The sequence below is a fragment of the Phacochoerus africanus genome, chromosome 2 (assembly GCF_016906955.1).
Source record: "Phacochoerus africanus isolate WHEZ1 chromosome 2, ROS_Pafr_v1, whole genome shotgun sequence".
Taxonomy (NCBI): Eukaryota; Metazoa; Chordata; class Mammalia; order Artiodactyla; family Suidae; genus Phacochoerus; species Phacochoerus africanus.
In genome coordinates this window covers 158,586,833-158,614,455 of record NC_062545.1, presented here as the reverse complement: position 1 = coordinate 158,614,455, position 27,623 = coordinate 158,586,833, and the positions used below count along the sequence as shown (strand labels likewise).

At 37.7% G+C, this 27,623-nt stretch overlaps 1 protein-coding gene across 1 annotated transcript in view; it reads left to right on the top strand.

Moving 5' to 3' along the window:
- Positions 1-27,623, top strand: part of CDH7 (cadherin 7) — a 138,434-nt gene that overhangs the window by 98,315 nt on the left and 12,496 nt on the right. The window contains exons 8-11 of the mRNA XM_047766989.1: positions 5,956-6,092; positions 7,579-7,700; positions 8,607-8,724; positions 12,105-12,356. Of these exons, the coding sequence (XP_047622945.1) occupies positions 5,956-6,092; positions 7,579-7,700; positions 8,607-8,724; positions 12,105-12,356 (629 nt within the window). The remainder of the gene's footprint in view (positions 1-5,955; positions 6,093-7,578; positions 7,701-8,606; positions 8,725-12,104; positions 12,357-27,623) is intronic.

Genomic DNA, 27,623 nt, shown 5'->3' with positions numbered 1-27,623 from the left:
CATATCAATAGATGGATGATAGGAATGCTACTTGTGAATATAAAGAGGACCATTTTAATTGATTTCCATAGCTTATCACAGCAGCAGCAGTAACTGCAGGCATTTATCGGGGAGTTCATCTTGTTGCAGATGTACAGAACACTGAAGATAAACAGATGTGTGAGATGTGGTCCCAACCTATTTGTTATCTAGTCGTGGAAGAGATCTTAGATGAAAACTTATGAAAAATGCAATGTTAAAGCTGGAAATGAGAATCATCTTGTAGAATTTTTCTGACTTTGTAGGTAAAGAAACAGCAGAGCCACATGGCAAATGAAAAGCCTAAATTAGTACAAGAGGTTTGTTGCAAGGTCAACAATAAATACTGCCCTGTAATGCCCAGTCTGTGGTTCATGGCAGTGCAGCACAAGGAACATATAATGAAGTCCACAGGTCATAGACCCTGCAGGCTTTATTAAAAAGGCACAATTTATGAAGTAATTGGCAAGGCTTGGTACTTTAAGGCTAGAGGATTGTCTTCAAAGGTATGGTAGGACTACAGTATTTGAAGGAGGAAAAACTGAAATACAGATGGGCCAAATGAGGAAAGACACAGACATGGAGATGCACATGAGCTCGTCATTAATCAGTTAATACATCAGTGTGACTGTCCTAGAGTTTAGATTGAAAAGTGGAGAAAAAAATAAAAAGAAGCAGAATTCTAGAGTTGTAGGTGGCAGAGAATAAATTTCATCTGTAGGCAATGAGGTGTATATGAATATATTGGAAAGATGGCTCAGACCAGCATGGTTCCCAGCCATGGCTCCATCGAAAACCAGCTGTGAGACCTGAAAGTCCAATACTGAAAAACAGCAATAATGATACCTGCTTGCATTAGTTAGACCTTGTGCTTAGCTGGTAGAAACAAACACTTACAACTTACCAATGAGAAGTCTAGAGCCAGGCACTCAACGCCTGACAATTTGGCAGGATAATGTAATCAAGAGCTTGGCTTCTTGTATCAGGCACTCATCGCCCCATATTCACAAGACGCTTTTTGGCTCACTCACCATTGTGTTTATGTCCCAAGTGAGAGAGGAAGGGCAAAAATCAAATGCCAGCTGAATTGTCAATGCTTTCCTATCCTTTAGGGAGTTTTTCAGTGCTGTTCAACCTGATAACTTTTTTTTTGCATCTCATTTGCTAAAACTTAGATATAAGACACTGTATGAACAGGAAGCCTAGCAAATGTAGTTTTTCATCTGGTCACATGGCTGCCTGTAAAGCAGGGTTCTATCAATAAGAATTAAGGGCAAATGGATATTAGGCATGTGAAGAAATGTCTCTGTCACATATGACTTTACATAGCTGTTTGAGGATTAGGGGAAAACAATGTAAATTGCATTTTAAATTCTCAGTATATTTCAGAGGGAGAGACAGTTTTGGGGAAAGATTGATGACTCTGCTTTCAGATACACTGAGCTTTAGTTGAAGAAGTTTCCGGTATCTGGAGTAGTTTACAGAATCTCAGAAAAAGGGTTTTGAGACTGGATGTTGAGATCTGGATGTGGCTGCATAATAAATGGGTAGGACAGATGCTTTAACTGCTGGTGCTGCAAAAATACAGAAGCAGTCTCTTTAATTGGTCACTCCAGCATGCAGCGAAAGAGGTCAAGTATTTTAGACTGTAATTTATAGAAACTAGAGGGATCATTGTGAGAGCACACACCACTAACTGCAGCAGAAGCAGCATTAAAGATAACTGTGGGTCACGATTAGAGAAACACCAGTCCCTTCCTTTCTGTTCAGCCTCTAATTGACTCAGGCAACTACATTTCTCTGTCCCTAGGCCAGTAGATCCAGAACTGCAAATGGTATATGTCTCCGAACCTCTTTGGGGACCTTTTTTCTCTCTAGGTTCACTCAGCCCTCCCAGATTTGAATTCAGAGACAGTTGCATTGTACACTCTAAAAAGCGCCCATGTTTTCTTTATTTCTGGTTGGTTAAGGAATTTTTTTCTCAGGTAACTATACACTAGCTAATGTCTCACACATGAACGCTGGCTTTTTGCGTCTCCAGAGGGACTGGCAGAAAATAGGAAAACTTTTATGGCTGTCTTTAAAAATATTTTGTTTATATACTGTATTTCCTGAAATAGGGTGTCACATGCACATTCTCAGGATTAATTGCTGAATGAATGGTGAAACGGAGACATTAGAATAACAGAATTCACAAGTTACCAAATATCATATATTTGAGGCTATTTAGTGAGATCTAAGTGAGAGTTACAACTATTTGAAAATACACACAATTTATGAGTGGAGGCTATAGAGTTTATGACTTAGAAATTAATAATATTTGGAGTTCCTGTCATGGCACAGCAGAAACTAATCTGACTAGGAACCATGAGGTTGCTGGTTCGATCCCTGGCCTCGCTCAGTTGGTTAAGGATCTGGCACTGCCATGGTCTGTGGTGTAGGTCATAGATGCAGCTCGGATCTGGCGTTGCTGTGGCTGTAGTGTAGGTTGGCAGCTGTAGCTCTGATTAGACCCCTCATCTGGGAACCTCCATATGCCACAGGTATGGCCCTAAAAAGCCAAAAAGCCAAAAAAAAAGTAATATTTGAATGATAGAAATTTTGGTGATCATTCTTCTTAAAACTTATAGAAGCATGGGTAATAACTACATCTCTAAAAGATTTAGGGCTTTTTCTATGAGGTGAACAGAATTTGGCAATGTTTAACATTTTATTCTAATCCTAGGAGCTTTGAGACTATTAATAATAGAAGCAAATATTTTAGTTATTGATTTTAGTTTGGTGGGACATTATATGGACTCATTTAGACAGACATATGTCAAGTTCAAGGTCTTTTTGCTTTGAAAGAATCTAGAAGCCTATTTTTCTCCTTAGTATGCAAAAATTACCATAGTAGTTTCAAAAAATGAACAATTCAGCTTTTAGCATTGGCTTAAATTGATACATGAATGCATGGGTATGACATTACAATCCTCTTGTCAAACATTATTACAACTGGATTTATGTACATCTCTCCACCCCCAGATATATATATAGATATAGATATAGATATATATATAGAGAGAGAGAATGTTAACAATATGAAATATAGGCACATAATCATTTGATTAAAGCAATAGTTCAGAGAAGAAGTTCTAGCTTTTATGTAATTGAAAATCAAAGTCTATTTGCAATATTAAACTAATTCCTTGTTTGTAGCTATTGCATGGAAAGTGGATTGTAGACAGTAAGAATGGAAGTACATTGATAAGGACTAAAATAATGCAAAATCTAAGCTAAAGTAGGTGATGATTTGGATTGACAGTACTCGAGAGTAGATACTGACAAATTGGATGCAAAGACAAGAGGGGAAAACAAATCTAGGTTTTTAGTGTGAGCACCTGAATAACTGTTGGCATCATTTTCCCAGGTGGATGAGAATGAGGGAGGAGAAAGTTGGGAGGCCATAGGAGACAGAACATCAGTGTTGGCCAAGAAGATTTTATTATATAAAGGTAGAGGTCATCAAAAATAGGGGAATGATGTAAGCCATAGGACTGTATGTGTTGCCAAGGAAACATTTTTACAAAGAGAAGGGGGTCTGTGGGAGAGGTTGGGGGAGTGCAGGTAATTAAAGATGGGAGGGTGAACCAGCCAAGGTGACTGAACAGGGGCAGACAGTGAGGTAGGAGAAAAACAGGGAATAGGTGTTACTGATAAAAGCAAAAGGAGAGAATGTCTTTTGAGGAGGTGGCAGTGGTCAAAGTAGTAAATTTCGATGAGATAGAAGGTAAGAAAAGAACAAAGAAGTGAACACTGGATTTGACAGTATGGAGGTCAACGATGCACTTGACACAAATAGAGGAAATTAATATTTTTTTAAGATAGAAAATACACATTTTTGATTCAAGTAAAGCTGTATAGATGGAAAAGGCTCTAAGTCCAAGGGAAGCTTTCTTGAGAGGATCAGCAGATGGGATGTACCGCTTAAGTAGAATGGTTTCATTTCGATTTGGATTTGGACACTTAGCTACAATAAAAGGATGGTAAGTGGAGGGAATGGTGAAACTTAATTACAACTCATTGTAGCACAGATCCTGAAAGTGAGGGTGAAAACATTTTGTACTGCCATTGCCCTTTTCAAATTATTTAATTTTCTTTTCCCTTCAAAACTCTCAACTCTTTTGTAGAATGAATCATCATCATACTTTGCTCAAAATCTTTTGTGTTGTTCTCAACCTCTAAATAGACAGTGGCACTCAGATTATTTTATTTCTCTCCACCATCACTTTTGCCATGATGATTAGTACCTAATTCAGCTGCACTTGTGACCCATCAAACTGCTGGCCTCTCACTTTCTTGGTCTTCTTGACCTTGGTGATCTGTCCCTCTAACTCAATGTTGTCATAGATTTCTAGGAACATGCCCCTGATTTTTAACTCTCCTAGATATGCTGCTGTTGAGAATCTACTTCAAAGGTCTCACTATGTCTGCTACTCCTACCCCAGAAGTTCTTCTTCCTGACAAAATCCTACCACACCATGATGCTGTCAGAATCTTCTCAGTCTCAACCTGCCTGCTCTTATTTCCTCAGTTCTCTCTTATCAACTTAAGAGACTATGGGCCTTCTTCATCCTCACACCCATATAGATGACTTTATCCTCCTCACCCTCTCTCCGTTCATGGCTGGTTAAACCCAGCCCTCTCCTTTATATGCATCTTCACACATATAGATGAAATGCAGCAAGACAGACAAATTGGATGGCGGGTTTCACATTAAACCAATGGATATAAGCCACAAAGGGGCAAGCCTCAATGCTTAGCTATTCCGTTATACTCTCCCTCATATGTGTGTGTATATATTGTCTAAAAAATAAATTCTCTCTCCTTCTCAAATCTCTTTCTCCTCTCTTAGCTGATAACCTTGTCTCCTATGCCATCAAGAAAATAGAAGCCATCAAAAATAACTTCCTAATGTTCTCAACACCCAAATACCTATTGCTGCACAAAGACAATAATATTTGTTGGTTTATGGTCAATTTTTTGGTAATGTTTTCTGATGTTTCCTTTTTCCTTTTTATATTTCTTGGATTTTGTGATATAGCAGACTTGTAATAGATGATTCTGTTTAATAAAAGTTGAACTACTGTGGAAATGAAATACTTTCTTAAATTGAGGCTGTCTGTGTTTATCTGTTTGTTCTTTTGTTCATTTGTTTAATTATGTGTTTTGAAATGAGTGTCCTTCTTTTACCCAAATAGGAAGACTGTGAGGAGCATTTCAAGATAGTTATTAATGAGGAAAGGGTGAATTTTGTGTATGGAACAAAAAAATAAATGGCACAATGGAATAAGAATACAAGTGGAATAGTCATTTTTCACTAAAATTTGGACAGCAGATATTTTGTGAAAAGGCTTTTTTTATACACCAAAATGTTTATGTAATTTGAGAGATTCTATTTTGAAACATATCTACGGAACCCTTGTTAAGACCCCTGAATGAGAGATACAAAAAAGAAAATGGTTAGGATCAGACTGGTTGGTATCAAGACAGATGTTAGTAACTAAGTATGTGTGAATGGGTCAGATGTCTACATGTGTTTAATTTTAGAGGAACCTCTAAATGCTAGGGTGACTAAATCTATTGTAAAATGGTTTTTTAGAGCCAACATAATAATAAAATGAATTTGGAGTTTATAATGGCATATTCAAATGCCTTGTTAAGGTAACAGTACCACTGTTTGTATTTTATACTGTTGGACAGAAACGCAAAGGATTACTGACAAGCAGAGTATGAATCAATTAGAACATTGGCGAAGTTTTAAATTAGGCAGTTTTATGTCAGTATGACAGATGGTGAAGTCAGCAGAATTTGGTGATTGCCTGGGCAACTAATGAAATAAATTTAGGAAATTATAATCAAATGTTGAAGTTTAAAATTTTTTTAATATTCAACTAGGTATTCAATTGATAGAAACACAGACTTGGAGCGATATTTCAACATTGATGCCAACAGTGGAGTTATCACAACTGCCAAATCTTTGGATCGAGAGACAAATGCTGTTCATAATATCACAGTCCTTGCAATGGAGAGCCGTAAGTTGTAAGGTTTAACATTGAGTTAGGATGGAGAATGGGTTGCCACATATTTAGAATTTCATCTTGAATCTTATTAGGTGCTTGTGTGAATTCAGCAGAATTTTGAAATTCCCTAATTTCAAGCTGTGAAATATATATATATATATATATGTATATATATGTATATATATATTTATATATTCACTGACTTTATTTAGTAATACTTATAAATTTAGTGACAAGAGGTTACCATAAAATAATGGGACTGAGTTACCCTCAGAGGGCTTCTTGTTTTGTGGCCATATTTATTGTGCTGCATTTATGCTGACATAGGGTTGATCCAAGAGCTTACAAAAAATTCTAAATTGAGCTCTAATCAAAACACCCAGATTTGTATGTTCTCATATTGAACTAATTTTAGACTCTAATAAGGAAAATATTGATAAAACCATGTATAATTATATTGTATGCAGGTAATATGTAATATATATTTACGTGAAAATGAGTTTCAGAATCAAAGAATATTTAAATTCATGGATTATTACTCTGTGTGTGTGTGTGTATGACATTTGGATCAGAATTTCTGTTCCTCTCTTTAAAGTCTATAATGTTATGGTTTGCTCAATTTATATTTGTATATGTGTGTGTGTTTGTATATATGTATATAAAATATAGATTTTATTCAGGGCTTGGTCATTTCCTTACTTGATTTGTCCTTTAGAGAGGGCAGACATTTTTGGTTGATTCTGATTGTTTTAAATATGAGTTTTCTACGCAAAATGCCTTTGGAGTAATAGCCTTACTCTGAATACATGCAGATCTTGTAGATATAGTGGGCTCAGTCCTGACCACCACTGTAAAGTGGCTATCGCAATGAAGTGAGTCACACAGATTTCAGTTTCCCAGTGCATACGAGAGTTGTATTTACATTATATTGTCATCTGTTAAGCGTGCAATAAATGGCATTACGTCTAAAAAAACAACGTTCATACCTTAATTAAAAAATACCAACCTGACTAGTATCCATGCAGGTTTGATCCCTGGCCTTGCTAGGTGGGTTAAGGATCTGACGTTGCTGTGAGCTATGGTGTAGGTCACAGCCAGGCTCAGATCTCACTTTGCTGTGGCTGTGGTGTAGCCTGAAGCTGCAGCTCTGATTCAACCCCTAGCCTTGGAACTTCCATATGCTGCGGGTGCAGCCCTAAAAAAAAAAAAAAAAAATCTTTATTGCCAAAAAATTCTCCATTAGGAATACCCAAGATCACTAATCCTAGATTACCATAACATACATAATATTGAAGTATTATGAGAATTACTAAAATGTGACCCAGGGACAAGAAGTGAGAAAGTGCTTGTTGGAGAAACGGCCCAGTTGCCTTGCTTGATGCAGAGTGACCACACACCTTCAATTTGTAAAGCACGAAATATTTGCAAAAAACATTCAAGTGAAGTACAGTAGAATGAAATGTGCCTGTAACTGATAAAACCTTTTCCTCCTGGTTAGAGAATCCATCTCAAGTTGGAAGAGGCTATGTGGCCATCACTATACTCGACATCAATGACAACGCCCCTGAATTCGCCATGGACTACGAGACCACGGTCTGTGAAAATGCCCAGCCAGGCCAGGTGAGAAGCACCAAATGCCCTGCTCCGCATTTGTGATTTCTTTAAAAATAAATACCTAGCAATAGTTGCCTTTGAAATCCTACCAGCTTTAAGATAAATTATAGTCAGCATGTTTCAGCCAAACTAACACTTGGATGTGGAATGTAAACTTTTTTGGGGGGGCTTTTTAGGGCCATATTGTGACATATGGAGGTTCCTAGGCTAGGGGTCTAATCAGAGCTACAGCTCCCAGCCTATACCACAGCCACAGCAACGCCAGATCCAAGCCGCATCTGTGACCTACACCACAGCTCACAGCAATGCCAGGTCCTTAACCCACTGAGGGAGGCCAGGGATCAAACCCACAATCTCATGATTCCTAGTCGAATTTGTTTCCACTGAGGCACAACGGGAACTCCAGAGCATAAACTAATATTAAAGGAACTTTCAAATTGTGGTTTCATTGGAATCTTGAAAATTCCTCAGGAAGAAAAGGTAAACATTGTAAAAAGCCATGGTAAATGGTTAAGCCTTTTTAAAAGAGAAATATAGCATATTAAGCTTGATTGGGCTGCCTTCCATATTACAGGGAGGGGCTTAAGTACCTTGAAGTTCTAAGAATTAAGTGTGGTGTGATTTCTGTGTGGTCTGGGCTAGTCTTCCATATTGTCAGTGTCTTGTGATGTTTACAGGCATCATGTAATCAGTTAGTACAGCTTATTTCTGAGGTTCACAAAAGTAAATTTGAAAGGAATTTTGAAAAGGATACAATCTGATTTCAGAGCCCTTTTGAGGCTGGATTGGTGTTATTACACCTGACCCTTCCCCCAGCTCATTTAGGAAGATGGTGTGTTATCATAGGTATAAAATTGATCTTATGGCAGAGCACAGCAGCATGCTTCCATGTTGTACATTCTCTATCCCTAGGTTATCCAGAAAATCAGTGCTGTCGATAAAGACGAACCATCTAATGGACACCAGTTTTATTTCAGCTTAACAACGGATGCAGCAAATAACCACAACTTCTCATTGAAAGATAACAAAGGTAAGGTAGAATTTTTTATCACCAGAAGAGACAGCAGGTAGCTTTCTTAGCAAGGACTTTTTCTCTCTCAGGAGTGCAGATTGTGGATTTTTTTCCTACTAGTAAGGACATTAATTAAAGGGCACTGAGCCCCTCAAGTAATTTTTATCTATGGATTTGCTGTCATGAAGAAGAAACTGCTACTTAAATCATTTTAGGCCTAAATTCGAAGAGGGGGTGGAGCCAGATCCATCTCTTTCTGTCTTGTTTTCTAGACATTTACTTCTCTTTTTTGTATACCAAACTCTTTATCCAGATTATCTAATCATTGAGGGCCAGCTAAATGCCTTAATAAGGATTATACTACCAAGGTATAACTTGAGATATTAGGAAGATAATTTGACTTAACACAGTTAAACCTAAATAAACTATGACTTAAATATTTTCAATGCCAATATCAGTTATTATTTTTAACATGAAAATACGTAATCCTTATAACAGATACACCCTTGATGCAAAGAAATATACAATAAAAAAGAACAAAGAATTCTCTGTCATTCCAGATCGAATTTCTTTGCTTCAGAGCTGAACACTCTTTATCAATTTCCTAAATGTCATTCTAGAAACATTTTTACAAATACCTATAAGGTAGATTCTGGTTTGCTCAATTTATATGTGTGTGTGTGTGTGTGTGTTTGTATATATGTATATAAAATTACATATCAACAGTATATATGTCTCTATTGCATATAGACAGTATATAGACAGTTGTAAAAACTTTCAAAGGAAGCATGAGAATTTGCTATCTATTGTCTGATTTTGAATAGTTTTTTTCTCTGTATGTGTATATATCACAGAAAGAGAGAGGAGAAAAGAGTATACCCTAATAATATAGAAAATGTAAGTCTCCAATTTGAATGTGTGAATCAGGTTTCAGAAAGACAAAATGTAGAAACAAATCTGTTAGTCGCATCTGGCTTATCTAAAAAGACCTCCTTGCAGAAGATGGACATTATAAGAGCTTCTGCCTGAAGCCACCACCTATTTTAGTGCAGACAGTTCAACTTTGGCCTCAGAAATTCAATCCGAAAATAATGTATTTTTCTGATCCCACTCTCTGCTTAATGAGAACACTATCTCTCCCCTTGGTAACATAAAAGGCAGTATGTTGTCTATGTGGGTAATCCCAAACTCTCTGACTTCATCATGGTTGAAAAGGACAATTCTCAGCACTTGTTTTCATCCAGCACAAATACAGAGAGGGAATTTATGACCTTCCCAGGAAGGGTGTGGATATTTCCCCCATGTGTCATCATCCAGTACCATGGTGATTGTTGGACAGCAAGGCACTGAAATGGCTGGATTCTCAGGGTATTCACACAAACACAATTGTAATGTTTCCCCAGGTCAAGCCCACAGCTCCCTAGCCCGTAGGAATCTTAGAGGAAAACATAATAATAATAATAAGGAAGAGGAAGAATGAATGTCACTTCATATGCTGGCTTCCATTAGGAAGCACATGATGAATTTTATAATCACTTTTGTGACCATAGTGTTCCTAAATATGGGAACATTGCTCTAAATTTAAAAACTGCATAAATCAAATATTGGGCATTTCAGCATGTGCTTCTCAGTTTGTCATATGTGTGTGTTATTGGATGTAGGGCATGGTAGATTACAAATCAACAACTTTGAAAACACTTTGTGTATCTAATCATAAATATGCATAACATCTGAATGGTGGGGAGACAAAGACATGGGGGGGGGGTGTGCTCAGTGTACAGAAACATACTCAGACAATATCCTTCAACTCCATGTGTAGGTTTTTTAATGAACACCTCTTGCATTCACACATTTTAAAATAAAGGTTTGTTTACATAAAAACCTACCAGCTAGAATCTGAAAATCAAACACTTTTCCTCCTGCCACATCTATAATTCCAGTCTCATGGGTGCTTGCTATTCTGTGCTGTTTGAGATAGAGCTTGCTCTTTCATTAGAATATTGTTAATTCTTTCACAATATCTCTGGATAAATATCTTTTGGACAGCTCGAAAAGGAGATACATATTTAAAGTACACTGGATAAAACTGCTCTCAGTGTTCCTTCTTTTCCTTTATAATTTTATAAATTGCTATAAATATAAAGAATCATATAAATTGCATAAAGACAAGTTAACAGAACAAATTGTTAGATTAAAAAATATTTAATATAGAGATCACAGTTATGTCATGGAGACTTATTGATGACTTAAGTTTCATTATTACTGTAATTGTTTACATAAAATAGAATATTGAATATATATCAAACACATATGACCTATTTTTATCACTGAAAGAATATGGCACTTTGGTAATGCCATGTACCAATATGGGTTTAAAAAATCATACAATAATTTTGAATATCTATGCGTACTCATTTTAATTAAAACTAGAGTGACTTGTTTTACTTGTTTCTGTGTTGCACTTGGAACCTGAACAACAACAAAAAAAAGACTAATTGGAAATTTCACCTGTGCTATCTGATGATGCTGCAAAAATATTTAACCTGTTAATTTTTATTATCCTGTCTATAAGCATATCATTTAAAATTTAAGATTAGTAAAAAGGTATACTAGGAGTTCCTGTCATGATTCTGATATGAAATGAATCTGACTAGCACCCATGAGAATGCAGGTTCAATCCCTGGCCTCGCCCAGTGAGTTAAGGATCCGGCATTGCCGTGAGCTGTAGTGAGGTCGCAGACGCAGCTTGGATCCTGTGTTGATGTGGCTGTGGCATAGGCCGGTGGCTACAGCTCCGATTCGACCCACTAGCCTGGGAACTTCCATGTGCCACAGGTGCAGCCCTAAAAAGACCAAAAAAAAAAAGGTATACTGTATGTAATTTTTACTAACTTGCAGGTAATATAATCAATGAGGTATAAATATTTCCCTATTTCATTTTATTTTATAACTTTTCTTTGGTTGTAACCAGGTAGCATGACATATACATTTTAAAATATATTCAGATGAACCAATATTTGAAAAGATGGCTCTCTGTCCAAAGAAACTAAATAGAGTTATCCAAAGCAGATAAAATTGTCAGGACAGATTCCCTCAGATTTTTTTAAACTTTATTTTTTTTGCTTCTTAGGGTTGCACCTGTGGCATTTGGAAGTTCCCAGGCTAGGAGTCAAATTGGAGCTGCCGCCCTTCATCATAGCCATAGCAATGTGGGATCTGAGCCACATATGTGACCTATACCACAGCTCACAGCAATACTGGATCCTTAATTCACTGAGCAGGGCCAGGGATCGAACCCACATCCTCATGGATACTAGTCGGGTTTGTTACCACTGAGCCACAATGGGAACTCCCTCCCTGAGAAATCTTATGTTACACAGTTGCTTTCTGTCTCCTAGACAACACAGCCTCAATTCTCACCAGGAGAAATGGCTTCCGGAGACAGGAGCAATCTGTTTATTATCTGCCAATCTTCATTGTGGACAGCGGATCTCCTTCACTCAGCAGCACCAACACCCTCACCATCCGTGTCTGTGACTGCGATGCAGATGGGGTGGCCCAGACCTGCAACGCTGAGGCCTACGTCCTCCCTGCTGGCCTCAGTACAGGAGCCCTCATTGCAATACTGGCCTGTGTCTTAACGTTACTGGGTAGGTACCGTTTTCAGTGCTTGTGCTGTAAGAGCAGTCACAGTCACCATGGGTATGCCTTTCTTCTATTCCCTTTCATACCTTTTGAGAACACATGCAAATATTCTAATCCATGGTGTTTACTCGCAGAGCGATCTCTGGTCATCAGCCACACTTTCCAGTATTAATATTTAAAATGTAACTCAGAAAAGTTATCATTTTCATACTTAAAACAACAGTAAAGATAAATGGCTTATGTTTAAAATGGAATATTTTCAAGATTTTTAACAAATTTACAATATCCCTCAGCTGTTTCCCTTAGCATATTAGAGGGACGCTCTTCTATGTTGTTCTGATAATATGCTTTTATTAGAAATGATGGCCTTCAGTAGAATCTGTAATGTTTAATCCCTAAAGAAAAGATCTGAAGTAAATATGGTATAATGTTAAGATTTGATAAAGCCAGATGTTAAGACATGAACATTATATCTCTTCTTGCCTGTGTGTTTGAAACACATCATAATAAAGAAAAAGACCAGTGAATATGGGGGCTTAAAAAAAAAAAAAGAAATGATGGCTTTATATGCTGCCTCTTCTCAGAAAAGATTTAAGGTGGGTCTTATAATTTGCGAATTCTGAAAGATTGCAATTTCAGCAATGCAGAATTTCCCAAGAAGAATTAACATATTTAATTGTACTTTTCCATGATTACTTTATTATGTGGTTAAATTAGATTTATAACTCATATTAGAATTGAAGCTTTATAAGATATTATGCAGCATCCATTTAAAAATTGGGAGGCATCCAACATGGGCATTGGGTAATGGTTTTACTCCTTAGCTACATTCTGTGAAGGCACCATGTAACTTCCTGCAGCAAGGACAACAAGCACTTAATATTGCATCTGAGCCTGCACTGTGTGTTTTCTTGGGGTTTAATGGAATTTGTAAATCCATTTATAATATATTTCTGTAAAGGCACAGTTTAGCAATGAGAATCATAATTACATGATGTTTGAAAACAAGATTTATGGTGTTAGGTAAAACCTAGCTTTTATTACTGCCCCAACATTTGTTCTTCACCGAAGGAACGTTAATTCTAAGGCTAGTTTCTTAATCTGAAAGGGGAAAAAAACAACTTGACTCATAAGGTTGTTGTGAAAATTAAATGAGGTAATTCATGTGCCGACTGCCTAGTGAACATTCAATAAATTTTTAAGTGTTATTGATGAAGCAAGTTCTCAACCTGTTAGCCAAGCTAAGACCTCCTTACTATGTACACTGTAAATGACCTCATAAAAATGGAAGTCATTATCATCTATAACTTCAGCTAACCAAGTAAATCTAGTGGAGAATAAGCCAATTTTTAAAAATTTTTTATTATACTTGATTTACAATGTTCCATCAATTTCTGCTATAGGGCCACGTGACCCAGTCATACATATGTACATATTCTTCTTATTACATTATCTTCCATTATGTTCTGTCACAAGTGATTGGATATAGTTCTCAGTGCTATACAGCAGGACCTCATTACTTATCCATTCTAAATTTAATAGTTTGCATCTACTAACCCCAAACTCCTAGTCCATACCACTCCCTCCACCTCAGCAACCACAACTCTGCTCTCCGTGTCTGAGACTGTTTCTGTTTTGTAGATAGGTTCATCTGTGCCATATTTTAGATTCCACAAATAAGTAACATCATATGATATTTGTCTTTTTCTTTCTGACTTACTTCACTTAGTATGAGAATCTCTAGTTCTATCCATGTTGCTGCCAGTGGCATTATTTTGTTCTTTTTTATGGCTGAGAAGTATCCCATCATGTATATGTACCACATCTTCCTAATCCATTCAACTGTCATTGGACATTTAGGTTGTTTCCATGTCTTGGCTATTGTGAATAATGCTGCAGTGAACATTGGGGTGCATGTATCTTTTTGAGTGAAAGTTTTTTTGCAGATATATGCCCAGGAGTGGGATTGCTGGATCATACGGTAGTTTTATATTTAGTTTTCAGAGGAACCTCCATACTGTTTTCCATAGTGGTTGTACCAATTGACAGTCCCACAAACAGTGCAGAAGGGTTCCCTTTTCTCCACACCCTCTCCAGCATTTGTTAATTGTAGTCTTATTGATTACAGTCATCTGACTAGTGTGAGGTCATACCTCACTGTAGTTTTGATTTGCATTTTTCTAATTAGTTATGTTGAGCATTTTCTTTCATGTGCATGTTGGCCATCTGTATGTCTTCTTTAGAGAAATGTCTGTTTAGGTCTTTTGCCCATTTTTCATTTGGGTTTTTTTTTTTTGCTGCTGAGTTGTATGAGTTTTTGTATATTTTGGAGATTAATCTCTAAGCTATTTTTTTCATATAGCTTCACACAGGTAGCAGAAACCTTCAGAAATTCATTAGAAATGGCAAGTACTTCCCAGATAAAGTCTTATTAACTGGGATTTTAGTAAGTTTTGAAAAAGTTATGAAAAAGATGAAACTATTACAAACTAGTTTATAATAAACTTATTGCTGTGCCAGGTTCCAGAACATACTAATAAATGGTAAATGGTGTGTTTATTTTATAGTAGCTGAATAACCTAAATGAGAAGTTAAAGGTTTTCCTTTGTGTTTAAAGTAACAAAAGCTTTAGCTCAAAGCTGAGTCTGAAAAAAACAAAAACAGGGAGTTCCTGCTGTGACTCAGGTTAAGAATCCAACTAGTATCCATGAGGGTACAGATTGATCCCTGGCCTTACTCAGTGGCTTAAAGATCCAACATTGCATCAAGCTGCAGCATAGTCCATGAATAAAAAACAAACAAAAAAACGAGGACATATGTAAATAATGTGTGCATTACTCTTTTTGAACTTACCCTGAACAGTTTATCACAATTCATTATTATCATTCTTATTTTGCTTTTTAGAGCTGTACCTGAAAACACAGGTACAGCTCTAAAAAGCAAAATAAGAAAGATAATAATAATAATGATAATGAATTGTGATAAACTGTTCAGGGTAAGATCCCAGGCCAGGGGTCAAATTGCAGCTACATCTGCCAGCCTACACCACGGCCACAGCGGTGTGGGATCCAACATGCATCTGAGACCTACACCACAGCTCATCGCAACACCATATTCTCAACCTACTGAGCAAGGCCAGGGATCAAACCCACATCCTCATGAATGCTAGTGGGATTCATAACCTGCTGATCTCTGATGGGAACTCCTATCACAGACAATTTAGATTATCCTTTATTTCAAAGGAGTAAACTAAAATTACATTCCCTAGAATTTAATTATACCCAACATCTAATTAACTTTTAATTTTTTAAAGGGTGTCTCTCTAATGAAGCCTACTTCATTTTTAGAAAACGCTTTTGCCTGTGACCTAGGTAGTCCCTGTAAGTTAGGTTCCTTGGTGATTCTAATTTGTTAAGAATCATTACCTAGCTGTTTAAAATAAGTGAAATAGAGTTAGTTGTATTCTATATCGTATGCAAGAATGAAATCTGTTAGTATACATACATACATCCCAGTGTAAAGTTACACATTTGGGGGACTTTGTCAAAACTTCGTTAAGCATGACTACTTTCTTTGTTAAATTTGAGCATTTTCCTTGTATAACACCTGATTGGGGAATGCCTCTTTCACTTCTAAAGATCAGGTTTTGTGTCAAATATTCATTTTTTTCAAAGTTTCTGCAGGTTTATAGAAACCAGTCAAAACAGAGCCTATTACAGTTTGGAACCGGGGTTTCTGTCTACAGCTTCCTTTTCTCAGTAATCATTGGTATACTCAAATATTAGCATATCTGTTCAGAAATTAGCCTTTTTGCACCTTATTTACTAAGCCTTTTTTAAAAATTTTATTAGAGAATAGTTGACATACAGTGTTCTATTAGTTTCAGGAGTACATCAAAGTGAATCAGTTATACATATATACATTCCTTTTCAGATTCTTTTCCTATATTGGTCATTACAGAATATTGAGTAGATTTCCCTGGGCTACACCGTAGGTCATTGTAACTTATTTACTTGATATACAGTAGTATGTATATGTTAATCTCAACCTTCTAATTTATCCCTCCCCCCCCAAAGATTCCCGTTTGGTCTTAAAATCTTTGAGTCTGTTAAGTTCTTTTGTATCATTTTTATTAGAGTCCACATATTTGTGGTCTCATATTTATTTTTGTCTAAATTTCTTAGTACAATAATTTCAAAGTCTGTTGATTCTTTTTTATGGCTGAGTACTAGTCCATTGTATATGTGTACCACATCTTCTTTATCCATTCTTCTTCAGATGGATATTTAGGTTCCTTCCATGTCTGAGCTAGTTTAAATAGTGCTGCAATGAACATTGAGGTGTATGTATCTTTTTTTTTTTTTTTGATCTTTTTGCTATTTCTTGGGCTGCTCCCGCGGCATATGGAGGTTCCCAGGCTAGGGGTCCAATCGGAGCTGTAGCCACCAGCCTACTCCAGAGCCACAGCAACTCGGGATCCGAGCTGCGTCTGCAACCTACACCACAGCTCATAGCAACGCCGGATCGTTAACCCACTGAGCAAGGGCAGGGACCGAACCCGCAACCTCATGGTTCGTAGTTGGATTCGTTAACCACTGCGCCATGACGGGAACTCCTGTATGTATCTTTTTGAATCATGGTTTTCACTGGATAGATGCCCAGGAATGGGATGTGTATGGTAGTTCTATATTCAGTTTTTGAAGAAACCTCCACACTGTTTGTCATAGTTGTGATACCAGTTTACATTCCCACCAACAGTGTAAGAGGGTTCCCTTTTCTCCACACTCCTACCAGCATTTATTGTAAGTAGATTTTTTGATGATGGACATAATGACTGGTGTGAAGTGATACTTCATTTTAGTATGGATTTGCATTTCTCTAATAATTAGTGAGATTGAGTATCTTTTTGTATGCTTTTTGGCTGTCTTTGAAGAAGTATGTATTTTTTCATTTTTTTTAATATATAAAAGTGTATGAGATTTTTGTATATTTTGAAGATTGATCCCTTGTTGGTCACTTCATTTGCAAAGATTTTCTTACATTCTGTGGGTTGTCTCTTCACTTTTTTTTTATGGTTTCCTTTGCTCTGCAAAATGTTTTAAGATTAGAAAGTTCCCATTTGTTTATTTTTGTTTTTATTTTCATTACTCTGGGAGGTAAATCAAAAGAGAGATTGCCAGAGTTCCCGTTGTGGCTCAAGTTAAGGACCTGACATTGTCTCTATGAGAATGCGGGTTCAATTCCTGGCCTTGCTCACTGGGTTAAGGAACCATTGTTACTGTAAGCCATGGCATAGGCCCCAGATGCAGCTCTGATTTGACCCCTGGCCCTGGAACTTCCATATGCCATGAGTGTGGCTATAGAAGAAAAACAAATATTGCTGCCATTTATGTCAAAGAGTGTTCTGCCTCTGTCTTCCTCTAAGAATTTTAGAGTATCCAGCTTTTACACTTAGCCCTTTAATCCATCTTTAGTTAATTTTTGTGTTTTGGTGTTAGAGAGTATTCTAATTTCATTCTTTTACATATAGCTATTCAGTTTTCCCAGTCCTACTTATTGAAAAGACTGCCTTTCTCCTCACAGATACTAGTCGCATTCGTTTCCACTACACCACAACAGGAACTCCCCTTTTGCCTCGTAGGTTTATTCCTAGGTATTTTATTCTTTTTAATGTGAGGGTAAATGGGATCATCTCCCTAATTTCCCTTTCTGATCTTTCATTGTTAATAAATAGAAATGCAATAGATTTCTATTAATTTTCTATCTTGCAAATTTACTGAATTGTTTGATGAGCTGTAATAGTTTTCCGGTAGCATCTTAAGGATTTTCTGTGCATATCATGTCATCTGCAAAGAGTGACAGTTTTACTTCTTTTACAGTTTGGATTTATTTCTTTTTCTTCAGATTGTTGTAGAGAGGACTTCCAAAACTGTGTTGAATAAAAGTAGTGAGAATATGTATCCTTGTCTTGTTCTTAATCTTAGTGGAGATGCTTTCGGCTTTTCACCATTGAGAATGATGTTAGCTGTGTGTTTGTTATATATGGCCTTTATTATGTTGATGTAGGCACCCTCTATGCCCACTTTCTGAAGAGTTTTTTATCAAACATGGGTGTTGAATTTTGTCAAAAACTTTTTCTGTATCTATTGAGATGACCATATGGTTTTTATTCACTTTGTTAATGTGATATATCACATTGACTTATTTGTGGATATTAAAGAATCCTTGCATCCTTGGGATCAATCCCACTTGATCATGTATATGATCTTTTAATGTATTGTTGGATTCAGCTTGTTAATAATTTGTTGAGAATTTTTGCCTCTAAGTTCATAAATGATATTGGCCTGTACTTTTTTTTTGGAGGGTGGGGGTTGTGTCTTTGTCTAGTTTTGGTATTAGGGTGAAGGTGGCCTCATAGAATGAGCCCAGGAGTGTTCCCTCCTCCCTCTGCAATTTTTTAGAAGAGTTTCAGAAGGATAGGTATTAACTCTTCTCTAAGTGTGTGATAGAATGGGCCTGTGAAGCCACCTGTTCCTGGACTTTTGTTTGTTGAAAGTTTTTAAATTACAGTTTCAATTTCAGTATTTGTGATTGGTCTGTTTATATTTTCTTTCTTCCTGATTTAGTCTTGGAAGGTTGTGCCTTTGTAAAAATTTGTCCATTTCTTCTAGGTCATCCATTTTATTGACATATAGTTGCTTGTAGTAGTCTCTTATGAGCCTTTGTATTTAAGTGGTATCAGTTGTAATTTCTCCTTTTTTTCATTTCTAATTGTATTGATTTGAGCCCGCTCCCTTTTCTTCTTAATGAGTCTGGCTAAAGGTTAATTCATTTTTTTAATATTTTCAAAAAAACAGATTCTAGTGTCATTGATCTTTTCTATTGCTTTCTTCATCTCTATCATTTATTTGTGCTCTGATCTCGATTTCTTCCCTTCTGCTAACTCTGGGTTTTGTTTGTTTATCTTTCTATAATTGCTTTAGATGTAAGATTAGATTGTTTACTTGGAATTTTTCTTATTTCCTCAGGTGAGATTATATTGCTATAAACTTTCTGCTTAGAACTGACTTTTGCTGTGTCTGATTTTAGATCATTGTTTTCATTGTCATTTGTCTCTAAGTATTTTTTTAATTTCCTCTTTAATTTCTTTAGTGATCTATTGGTTGTTTAGTAGCATATTATTTAGCCTTCACGTATTTGGTAGGAAAAAAAATGTTTGGTATGATTTTCAATTTTTCTAAATTTACTGAGAGAATGTGCCATGTGCTCCTGAGAAGGATGTGTATTCTGCTTTCAGATGGAATATTCTATATATATCAGTTAAGTGTGTCTGGTCTAGTGTGTCATTTAAGGCATGTGTTTATTTTCTGTTTGGATAATCTATTGCTGTAAGTGTAGTGTTAATGTTCCCCACTGTTACTGTGTTATGGTCGATTTCTCCTTTTATGGCTGTTAGCAGTCACCTTATATATTGTGGTGCTCCCATGTTGGATGCATATATATTTACAGTTGTTATATCTTCTTCTTGGAGTGACCCCTTGATCATTAGGTAGTGTTCTTTGTCTCTTGCAACATTATTTCAAAGTCACTTTGTCTGATATGAGTATTACTACTATAGCTTTCCTTCAATTTCCATGTGCATGGAATAGCTTCTTCCATCTCTTCACTTTTCTGTCAGTATGTATCCTTAGATCTGAAGTTGGTTTCTTATAGATATCATATATTGGTCTTAAATTTGTATCCATTCAGCCAGTCTATGTCTTTTGGTGGGAGCATTTAATCCATTTATATTCAAGGTAATTATATATATATATATATATATGTATATATATATATATATATATATTTCTTACTGCCATTTTCTTATTTTGGATTTGTTATTATTGGACTTTTTCTTCCCTTCCCCATTTGTTCTCTTCTGATTTGTTGACTATCTTTGGCATTATTTTTATATTGCTTTTTATTTAATTATTTGTTTGAGTATGTCTGTTGTAGTTTGGTTTTTGGTTCCCACAAGATTTTGATAAAGCATTCATTCGTGTGTGTGTATATATATATATACACACACACACACACACACAAAATTGTTTTAAGTTGCTGGCCTTGTACTTTCAAACACATTTTCAATATTCTACATTCATCCTCTCTTCTCACAATTGCTGGTTTTGATATCATATTTGTCTGTGGATGATTTCCTATTTTTTTGTTTGCCTTTACTGGTGAGCTTTCCCAGTTGTAATTTTCTTGTTTATAATTGTGACTTTTTCTTTTCAGCCTAGTGAATTTCCTCTAGCATTTGTCATAAAGCTGGTCTGGTGGTGCTGAATGTTTTTAGCTTTAGCTTGTCAAACTTTTGATTTCTCCATCAAATCTGAATAAGAGCCTTGCTGGGTATTTTTGGTGCAGGTTTTCCTCTTTCATCACTTTATATATCATGCCACTCCCTTCTGGCCTTCAGAGTTTCTGCTAAAAAATCAGCTGACAACTTCATGGGCTTTCCGTTGTGTGTTATTTATTTATTCCTTCTAGTGTATTTTTCATTTCAGACATTGTTCATCTTTGTTCTTTAAATCTCTTTGTTAAACATTTCCTGTAAGTTCCCAATCTGTGCCTCCATTCTTTTTTCAAGATCTTAGATCATCCTAACTCTCATTACTCTGAATTCTTTCTCAGGTAGATTGCCTATCTCTTTACAGTTTTTAAAGGTTTTTATCTTGTTATTTTGTTTGAAATATGTTTCTCTGTTGTCTCATTTTCCATGTTGGTGGTCTCCTTTCTGCAGGCTGCAGAGTTTCAGTTCGACTTGGTTCTGGTGTCTACCTCTGGTGGGTGGAGCTGGTTCTTGTCCCTACGGTGGGCTGGGCTGTGGGCTTGCTATGACTTTAGGCAGCCTATCTAGGTTTAATATTTTTGGGGTGTGAGGGCTGATTTTTGATGCCTGCCACTTCTTTCCTCAGTGTATGCTGGCCATTAGCCCCTTGACAGGAGATGTAACTGATATTGTGGTGACCAGAGAGCCTGCACTCCTGTTTGCTCTGTCATTCTCACAGCCATGTAAGGTACATGTTCAGCTCCCTAGCTATTGGTGTAGATGTCCCCAGTTCTATTTCTGATCTGCAGTACAAGGTAGGAAGAATTACCACTAGGAGAAGAGCCACTGAGTATTCCTCTGCTGGAGCTGTTCACCTTTGAGTGTGCTCTGTTGTGTCACCTTTCACCTGTTGTGCAGGCTCACAAAGTACGCTGTTGCTTCTCTGGGCCCCACCTTAATTATGGGTATGTCAGGAGTTGTCCCAGATGTCTCCCAGGTGTTATTTTCACCTGGCCACTAGCACAGATCTACTGAGATCAGGACTGAGGGCTGGAGTATTCATGTACCTGGCCCACTGTGGGAGCAATGGAAGTAGCTCAGATCATCTAATCCCTGTATGTAGGCACCCACAGCTGCTATAAAGCCACACCCCTTTCAGTTGCAGGAAGCACTCACTGTCCGTTTAGATGTTCCACTGGCTGGGGTGGTGTAAATCCATGGTTCATGCAGCTGGGAGGAGAGTTTTCAGCTCTTCCTCCTTAGTCACTGGCCTCCTGAGGCTCAGCTGTGGTTACAGCCCTACCTCTATGTGTGACTAACCCACTGGCAACTGCTCCCAAGGCAGCAGGTATACAGCAGGGATGGCAGTGATCAGTGTGTGCAGGGAGGTGGGGGGTGGGGCAGGGCTGAGATAGGGGAATACAGTCCAGATCAGGCAGGAGCCTGTGTGGAGAAGGAGGCTGCAATGGTGGCCCCACCCCTCACTTGCCACCTGGCAATAGTGCTTAGCCTCTGTGGCAGCCTGGGCCTCCTCCCCAAATATTCCCGATTGTGGCACTCTACCCCCTCCCACTCCTCCAGGCTGTCTTGCACAGCTGTCCTATCCCCAGATATGTTCTCCAAGCCCCATGCTCCAGCACTCAGGCCCCACCTGTGTTTTTCAGGCTGTGGTGTGCAGAGTAGTTGCACAAACCATCTGCATATGTCTGATTCTGTCATGCCTCACAGACTGGCTGTTGTACTTTCCTCCAAGCTCCTTTCCTGTCCCAGCTGGTCTCCCTTCTGATGAGGGGCCTCCCCCAGCTGCAGCAACCTCTCATCGTCTTCAGCTCCCTCTCTAGGATGCAGAGCCCAAACCAGTTTACCCCCCCATCTGCCGTGGTCACGTGGAGATCGCTCTTGTCCTCTCAGGTACTGGAGTTCTTGTGTCAGTGTGTAATACGTCCTGTGAGGATTGTCCTTGTCATAGATATATTTGTGGGAAGAGGTGAACTCACATCCTAGTACTCCTCCATCTTGATTTCTCTCTTGATCCTAAGCCTTTAGAAGCAGATAACCAGGACTTTCTGTACTATTTTGGTTCTGGGTTTTCACAACAGGTTCTAAAGCCAGTTCTCAGGGGGTGCACATAGGGTGCGCAGCCTGGCATGAACCTGGTGTCTGATTCACAATGACTTATTCTTTACAGCAACTCAGGAAGTAGCATGAATCTTTATTTCTAGACACTAGGCGTCAGAATTTGTAACTCAGTCCTTCTGAATAAATACTGCTTCAAAAAAAGCAAGGTGAAGAGGTGACAAGGGGGAAGAATTATTTGAGGATCAAGTTCAATTTAAGGGCGAAACTAGGGAAGCATCTGTAGACTCCTGAAAAAAGAAAAAAATGTTTCATCACATGCCAAGTTTGTGTTCCACTGATGTGACCAATTAAAGCTACTTGTAATATATAAGGGGGTATACTGAAGTTTCCAGAATGTTAATGCTGGACAGAATAACCACAATCAATTCCAGCTCAAATCTCTGAACTTTGCAGAAGAGGAAAAGGAGGTAAAGTTAGGTTCAAGGATTTTCAGAAGTTCATGTAACAAGTTGGCCATTAAGGCGTCAGATTCTCGATCTCCTTATTCTCAATCATTGCTTTTGGATTAAACTAAAAGAAATACACTTTGGGAGTTCCTGTTGTGGCTCAGTGGTAATAAACCTGACTAGTGTCCTTGAGAATGTGGGTTCAAAACCTGATTCCTGGCCTCGCTCTCTGGGTTAAGGATCTGGCATTGCTGTGAGCTGTGGTGTAGGCCAGCAGCTGCATCTCCAATTCAAACCCTACCCTGGGAACCTCAAAAAGAGAGAAACACTTTGATAATATTGTTTGAAAATCTTTTCACAGACAGTCCTTTCTTAAGTTTTGAAATGAATTTGGATTTATCAGTATCCACCTATATATGTATTCTTTTATTTATTTATTTATTTTTGTCTTTTTTAGGGCTGTACCCGCATGTATGGAGGTTCCCAGGCTAGGGGTCAAATCAGAGCTACAGCTGCTGGCCTACACTAGAGCCACAGCAACACAGGATCCAAGACACATCTGCAACCTACACCTCAGCTCATGGCAATGCTGGATCCTTAACCCACTGAGCGAGGCCAGGGATTGAACCTGCAACTCATGGTTCTTAGTCGGATTTGTTTCCACTGCGCCACAATGGGAACTCCATATTCTTCTAAATTTGTAGATGAACTCTTTTCTTATTTCTCTCATTCTCCTTCTTGCCTGCTCTAATTTATTTTCACCTGAATTCCCTAAGTGAAAAAGATGATCCAAAAATAAGTATATAAATAAGGTTTCCTTTATTTACACTGAGTACACTTGAATGGGAGATGTTATTATCATACTCAAAGTTCATGATAAAGTAATCAGATGCCTCAATTATTTTTCATGTAGAAAGATTTCATCAGTATATGTCAAGAAACTTTAGTAGTCTAAAGCTTGAATAAATATTTAATCCCAAAGCTAACAAATTTCAATATGCATTTTTATCACAGTGAAATTTGTAATTGTTGCTATATCCAGTTACTTTTCTGCCAGGCTGAAAGCACTTTAAAAAACCCGAAGTCTGTTAATGACTGACATTATTCCTTCAGAAATAATCAGAATTTCAGTTTCTTTGTTTTACTGTGTGGTGTATTAAATATCACACATCTATCCAGAGAAACATTACAGATAGTTTCTGTTAGTCTGCAGAGAGAAGCTTTTACTTGCACACTGAAACTACCCCTTTAAAGTTTTGTTTTCAAATTTAAAAGTTTTGTTCTTTCCCTGTTTTGACTTTAAGATCAATATAATTGAAGTTCTACTCGTCCTACTCTGGGTTCTTCAGATGCAATGGGAATTAGTTAGGCTAGTCCACCCCACCTCTAAGTTTGAGAAAGCATTTGTGGGAACCACTGTCCACTACATGGAATTCAGTCTCGTCCAGTGTGTCCAGGATGGTCAGCTGGATGTTTAGCTATCCTGATGTCTTTTCACTTCTTTGAACTTTTTCTTTCCTGATCTACCAAGTCCTACATAGTATTTGCTCTTACTGTGGAGACCACTCATGACTTGCTTCATCAGGAACCTGTTTTCCTGGTTTTGTAAGTGATGGTCTTACTTAGGTAAAACATATTAAATTGCCAAGAAAAATTGCGAGCAGTCTTAGGTAAAAGATGGATCCCCATCATAATCTGTAATGATAGAACATATTTGATGTAGTAGTGACAGTAACAGGCAGACTAGACTGCAGTGGCTAATTTATGGTAGCAGATGTGTTCCTCTTCAGACAAGTGCGAGCATACTAAAAAATGAATTACGTTGAAAGAGCATGTACTAAGTGCTAAACACTAGCTAAGTGTTTTAATTCTCATATTTCCTGAGCAGGTATTATCAAGTATCATTTTTGCCCTGCCTACATTTCAAATGAGAAAACTCTATTCTAAGATGTCAGAGCCAGGATCCAAACCCAGGCCAGACTGCCTTCTGGATGTTCTATTTTTTTTTTTTTTCCTTTTTAGAGTCACACCCTTGGCATATGGAGGTTCCCAGGCTAGAGCTCGAATTGGAGCTGTAGCTGCCGGCCTATGCCATAGCAACTCTGGATCCAAGCCACATCTGTGACCTAAACCACAGTTCACAGCAACTCTGGGTCCTTCACCCACTAAGCAAGGCCAGGGATCAAACCTGTGTCCTCATGGATGCTAGTCAGATTCATTTCTGCTGAGCCATGATGAGAACTCCTGGATGTCTTTCTAAGGTCCTTGTCCCTGGATAGGACCTGTATGTATCTAGGAAGCACCTGTGGATGTGTGGGTGCAGCAGCCCTGGTACTGCCTCAGAGGCAACTCTGTCTTTGACTGTTTGACATAGTAGCTTTAGGACTTTGGTTAACTCTGAGTGTCTAATAAGTATCCTCCACTTCTACAGTTCTGAACATGTTCTCTCAAGATTGAGAGTATGTTAAATGTGAGGTTATGCTTCAGTACAGCCAAAATGTATCAGTTGTCTTTGGGCATAAAATATTCATTGTACTTAGTTTTTCTGTCTCTCGTGAGCTTTAAATGAAATCATTCTGTCATGTAATGGAGAAGACTTTGTGATACCTGTTTTGGGGGAAGAGAAGATCAGTTTTGATTGTAATTAAAGTTCTTCCTGTCTCAAGACATGGCTAGCAGTATCTCGTGTATGCAGAGAATTTGGAACTCTCTGGTTCGGCTCTTAAACAGCAGACCTGGATTGATATATTCATTGTTCTTTTGGACTGCTAACAGGAGAAATCTGAAATTAGCACACACTGAACGATCTTCCTACGTTCCTACCTCTTCTGTTGATTTAATCCCCACATACGAGTTTTTGGAGTGGAATCAGTCAGCTTTCAGTCTTCCATATGCTCCATTCTTCAGAGCCAATCCGTCCCCAAGTGCTGTTAATTTTACTTTGATTTTTGAATCTATGTCTTTCTTGCACTTGATGTTGCACCTGATTTTGTCCAGGGGTCCATCCTTCCCCTCCTGAATTATGGCAGTTTCCCCTGTCCCTATCTGCTCCAATCCATCAGAGAGGGTAAGCTTTTTAAAAGCAAATGTGATTGTGACATGCCCTGGCTTAAAATAAGATTTCTATGGCTCCCCATTGTCTACAGACTAGAATACCTTCTTTCTATGACTTAACTGCTCCCCTCTACCCTGCCCCAGTTCAACCTTCTCTCTCTCCACTCACAGTGTACCTTAGGCAAATTGCAGAGTTGCTCTCACCCTACTTTGTTTTACCTCCTGGTAAAGGCTTTGCTCCCTCTGCCTGGAAAAGCTCTCCCCAGGATCCACGAATAGTAACTCCTTTTACTTTCTTGGCTTCTTGAGTCCAAGCTGGGTGCTGTTCCTACAGGTGACATAACACTTGTGTAAAACAGTTTTAGAACATCCTTCATGGCTGATGGGTTTGTCTCTTTGTCTATCTCTGATGGACTTCTGCTTTTGGAGGCAAGGACCAAGCATTATTTCATTATTGTATATGTAGCAGCTGATAAAATGCTGGTCTGACACAGAGAAGGCATGTGAGGCGTGCATGTGCCGTGAAGGTTTGATGTACTCAGCAGTAGAAAAGAACATTTGATGTTGCCATTATCTATAAGTAGTATTTTCATTGTACTTGGATTTTCCCATTTCATAACCTTCTACATTTTTAGGCCTTTAAGATACAACCTGTTTCTGTAATTTTTCTGAAAAAGAGATGTGGCACCAGGTTAAAAGCATTTAGATTATATTTTCAGGTTAATAGCCCTGGAGTTCCACATAGGCTCAAGAAAAAAAATTATTTTAGGAGTCTAGAGAAAAGGAAATATTACAGTAGAGATTTCAATGATACTTTGTTAAAATTCAGTTTAAATTTCAGTTAAAAATGCCTTGTTCAGTGGGTTAAGGATCTGGTGTTCCTGTGAGCTGTGATGTGGGTTGCAGAGGTAGCTCAGATGCCCTGTGACTGTGTTGCAGGCTGGCAACTGTAGCTCCAATTTGACCCCTAGCCTCGGAACTTCCATGTGCCAAAGGTGTAGCCCTAAAAAGCAAAAAAAATGTCATAAGTTATATTCGAGATCTAATTAACCTCAGTCATACACTTGAATTTTATTAATTACAAATCTTTGCTCTTTTTGACGATAGAGTTCATAAGTACAAATGTGAATTTTGGCCTTCTGTTACTGAGGATCTGAATATATCTGATTCCACAACACATAGATTCAGACAAAATGATAAGCTGACTTCTCTCATCTTTTAAATCTTTGCTTAAGATGTCATTTTCAATGACATCCATGATCACAACCTAACTCCACTAGTACCCCTGTGTTTTTCCTATCATGCACTGTTTAAAACATACATTATTTCTCTGCTTGAAATATTTCAGAAGCATCAAATATACTTACATAAAATCCAAATGT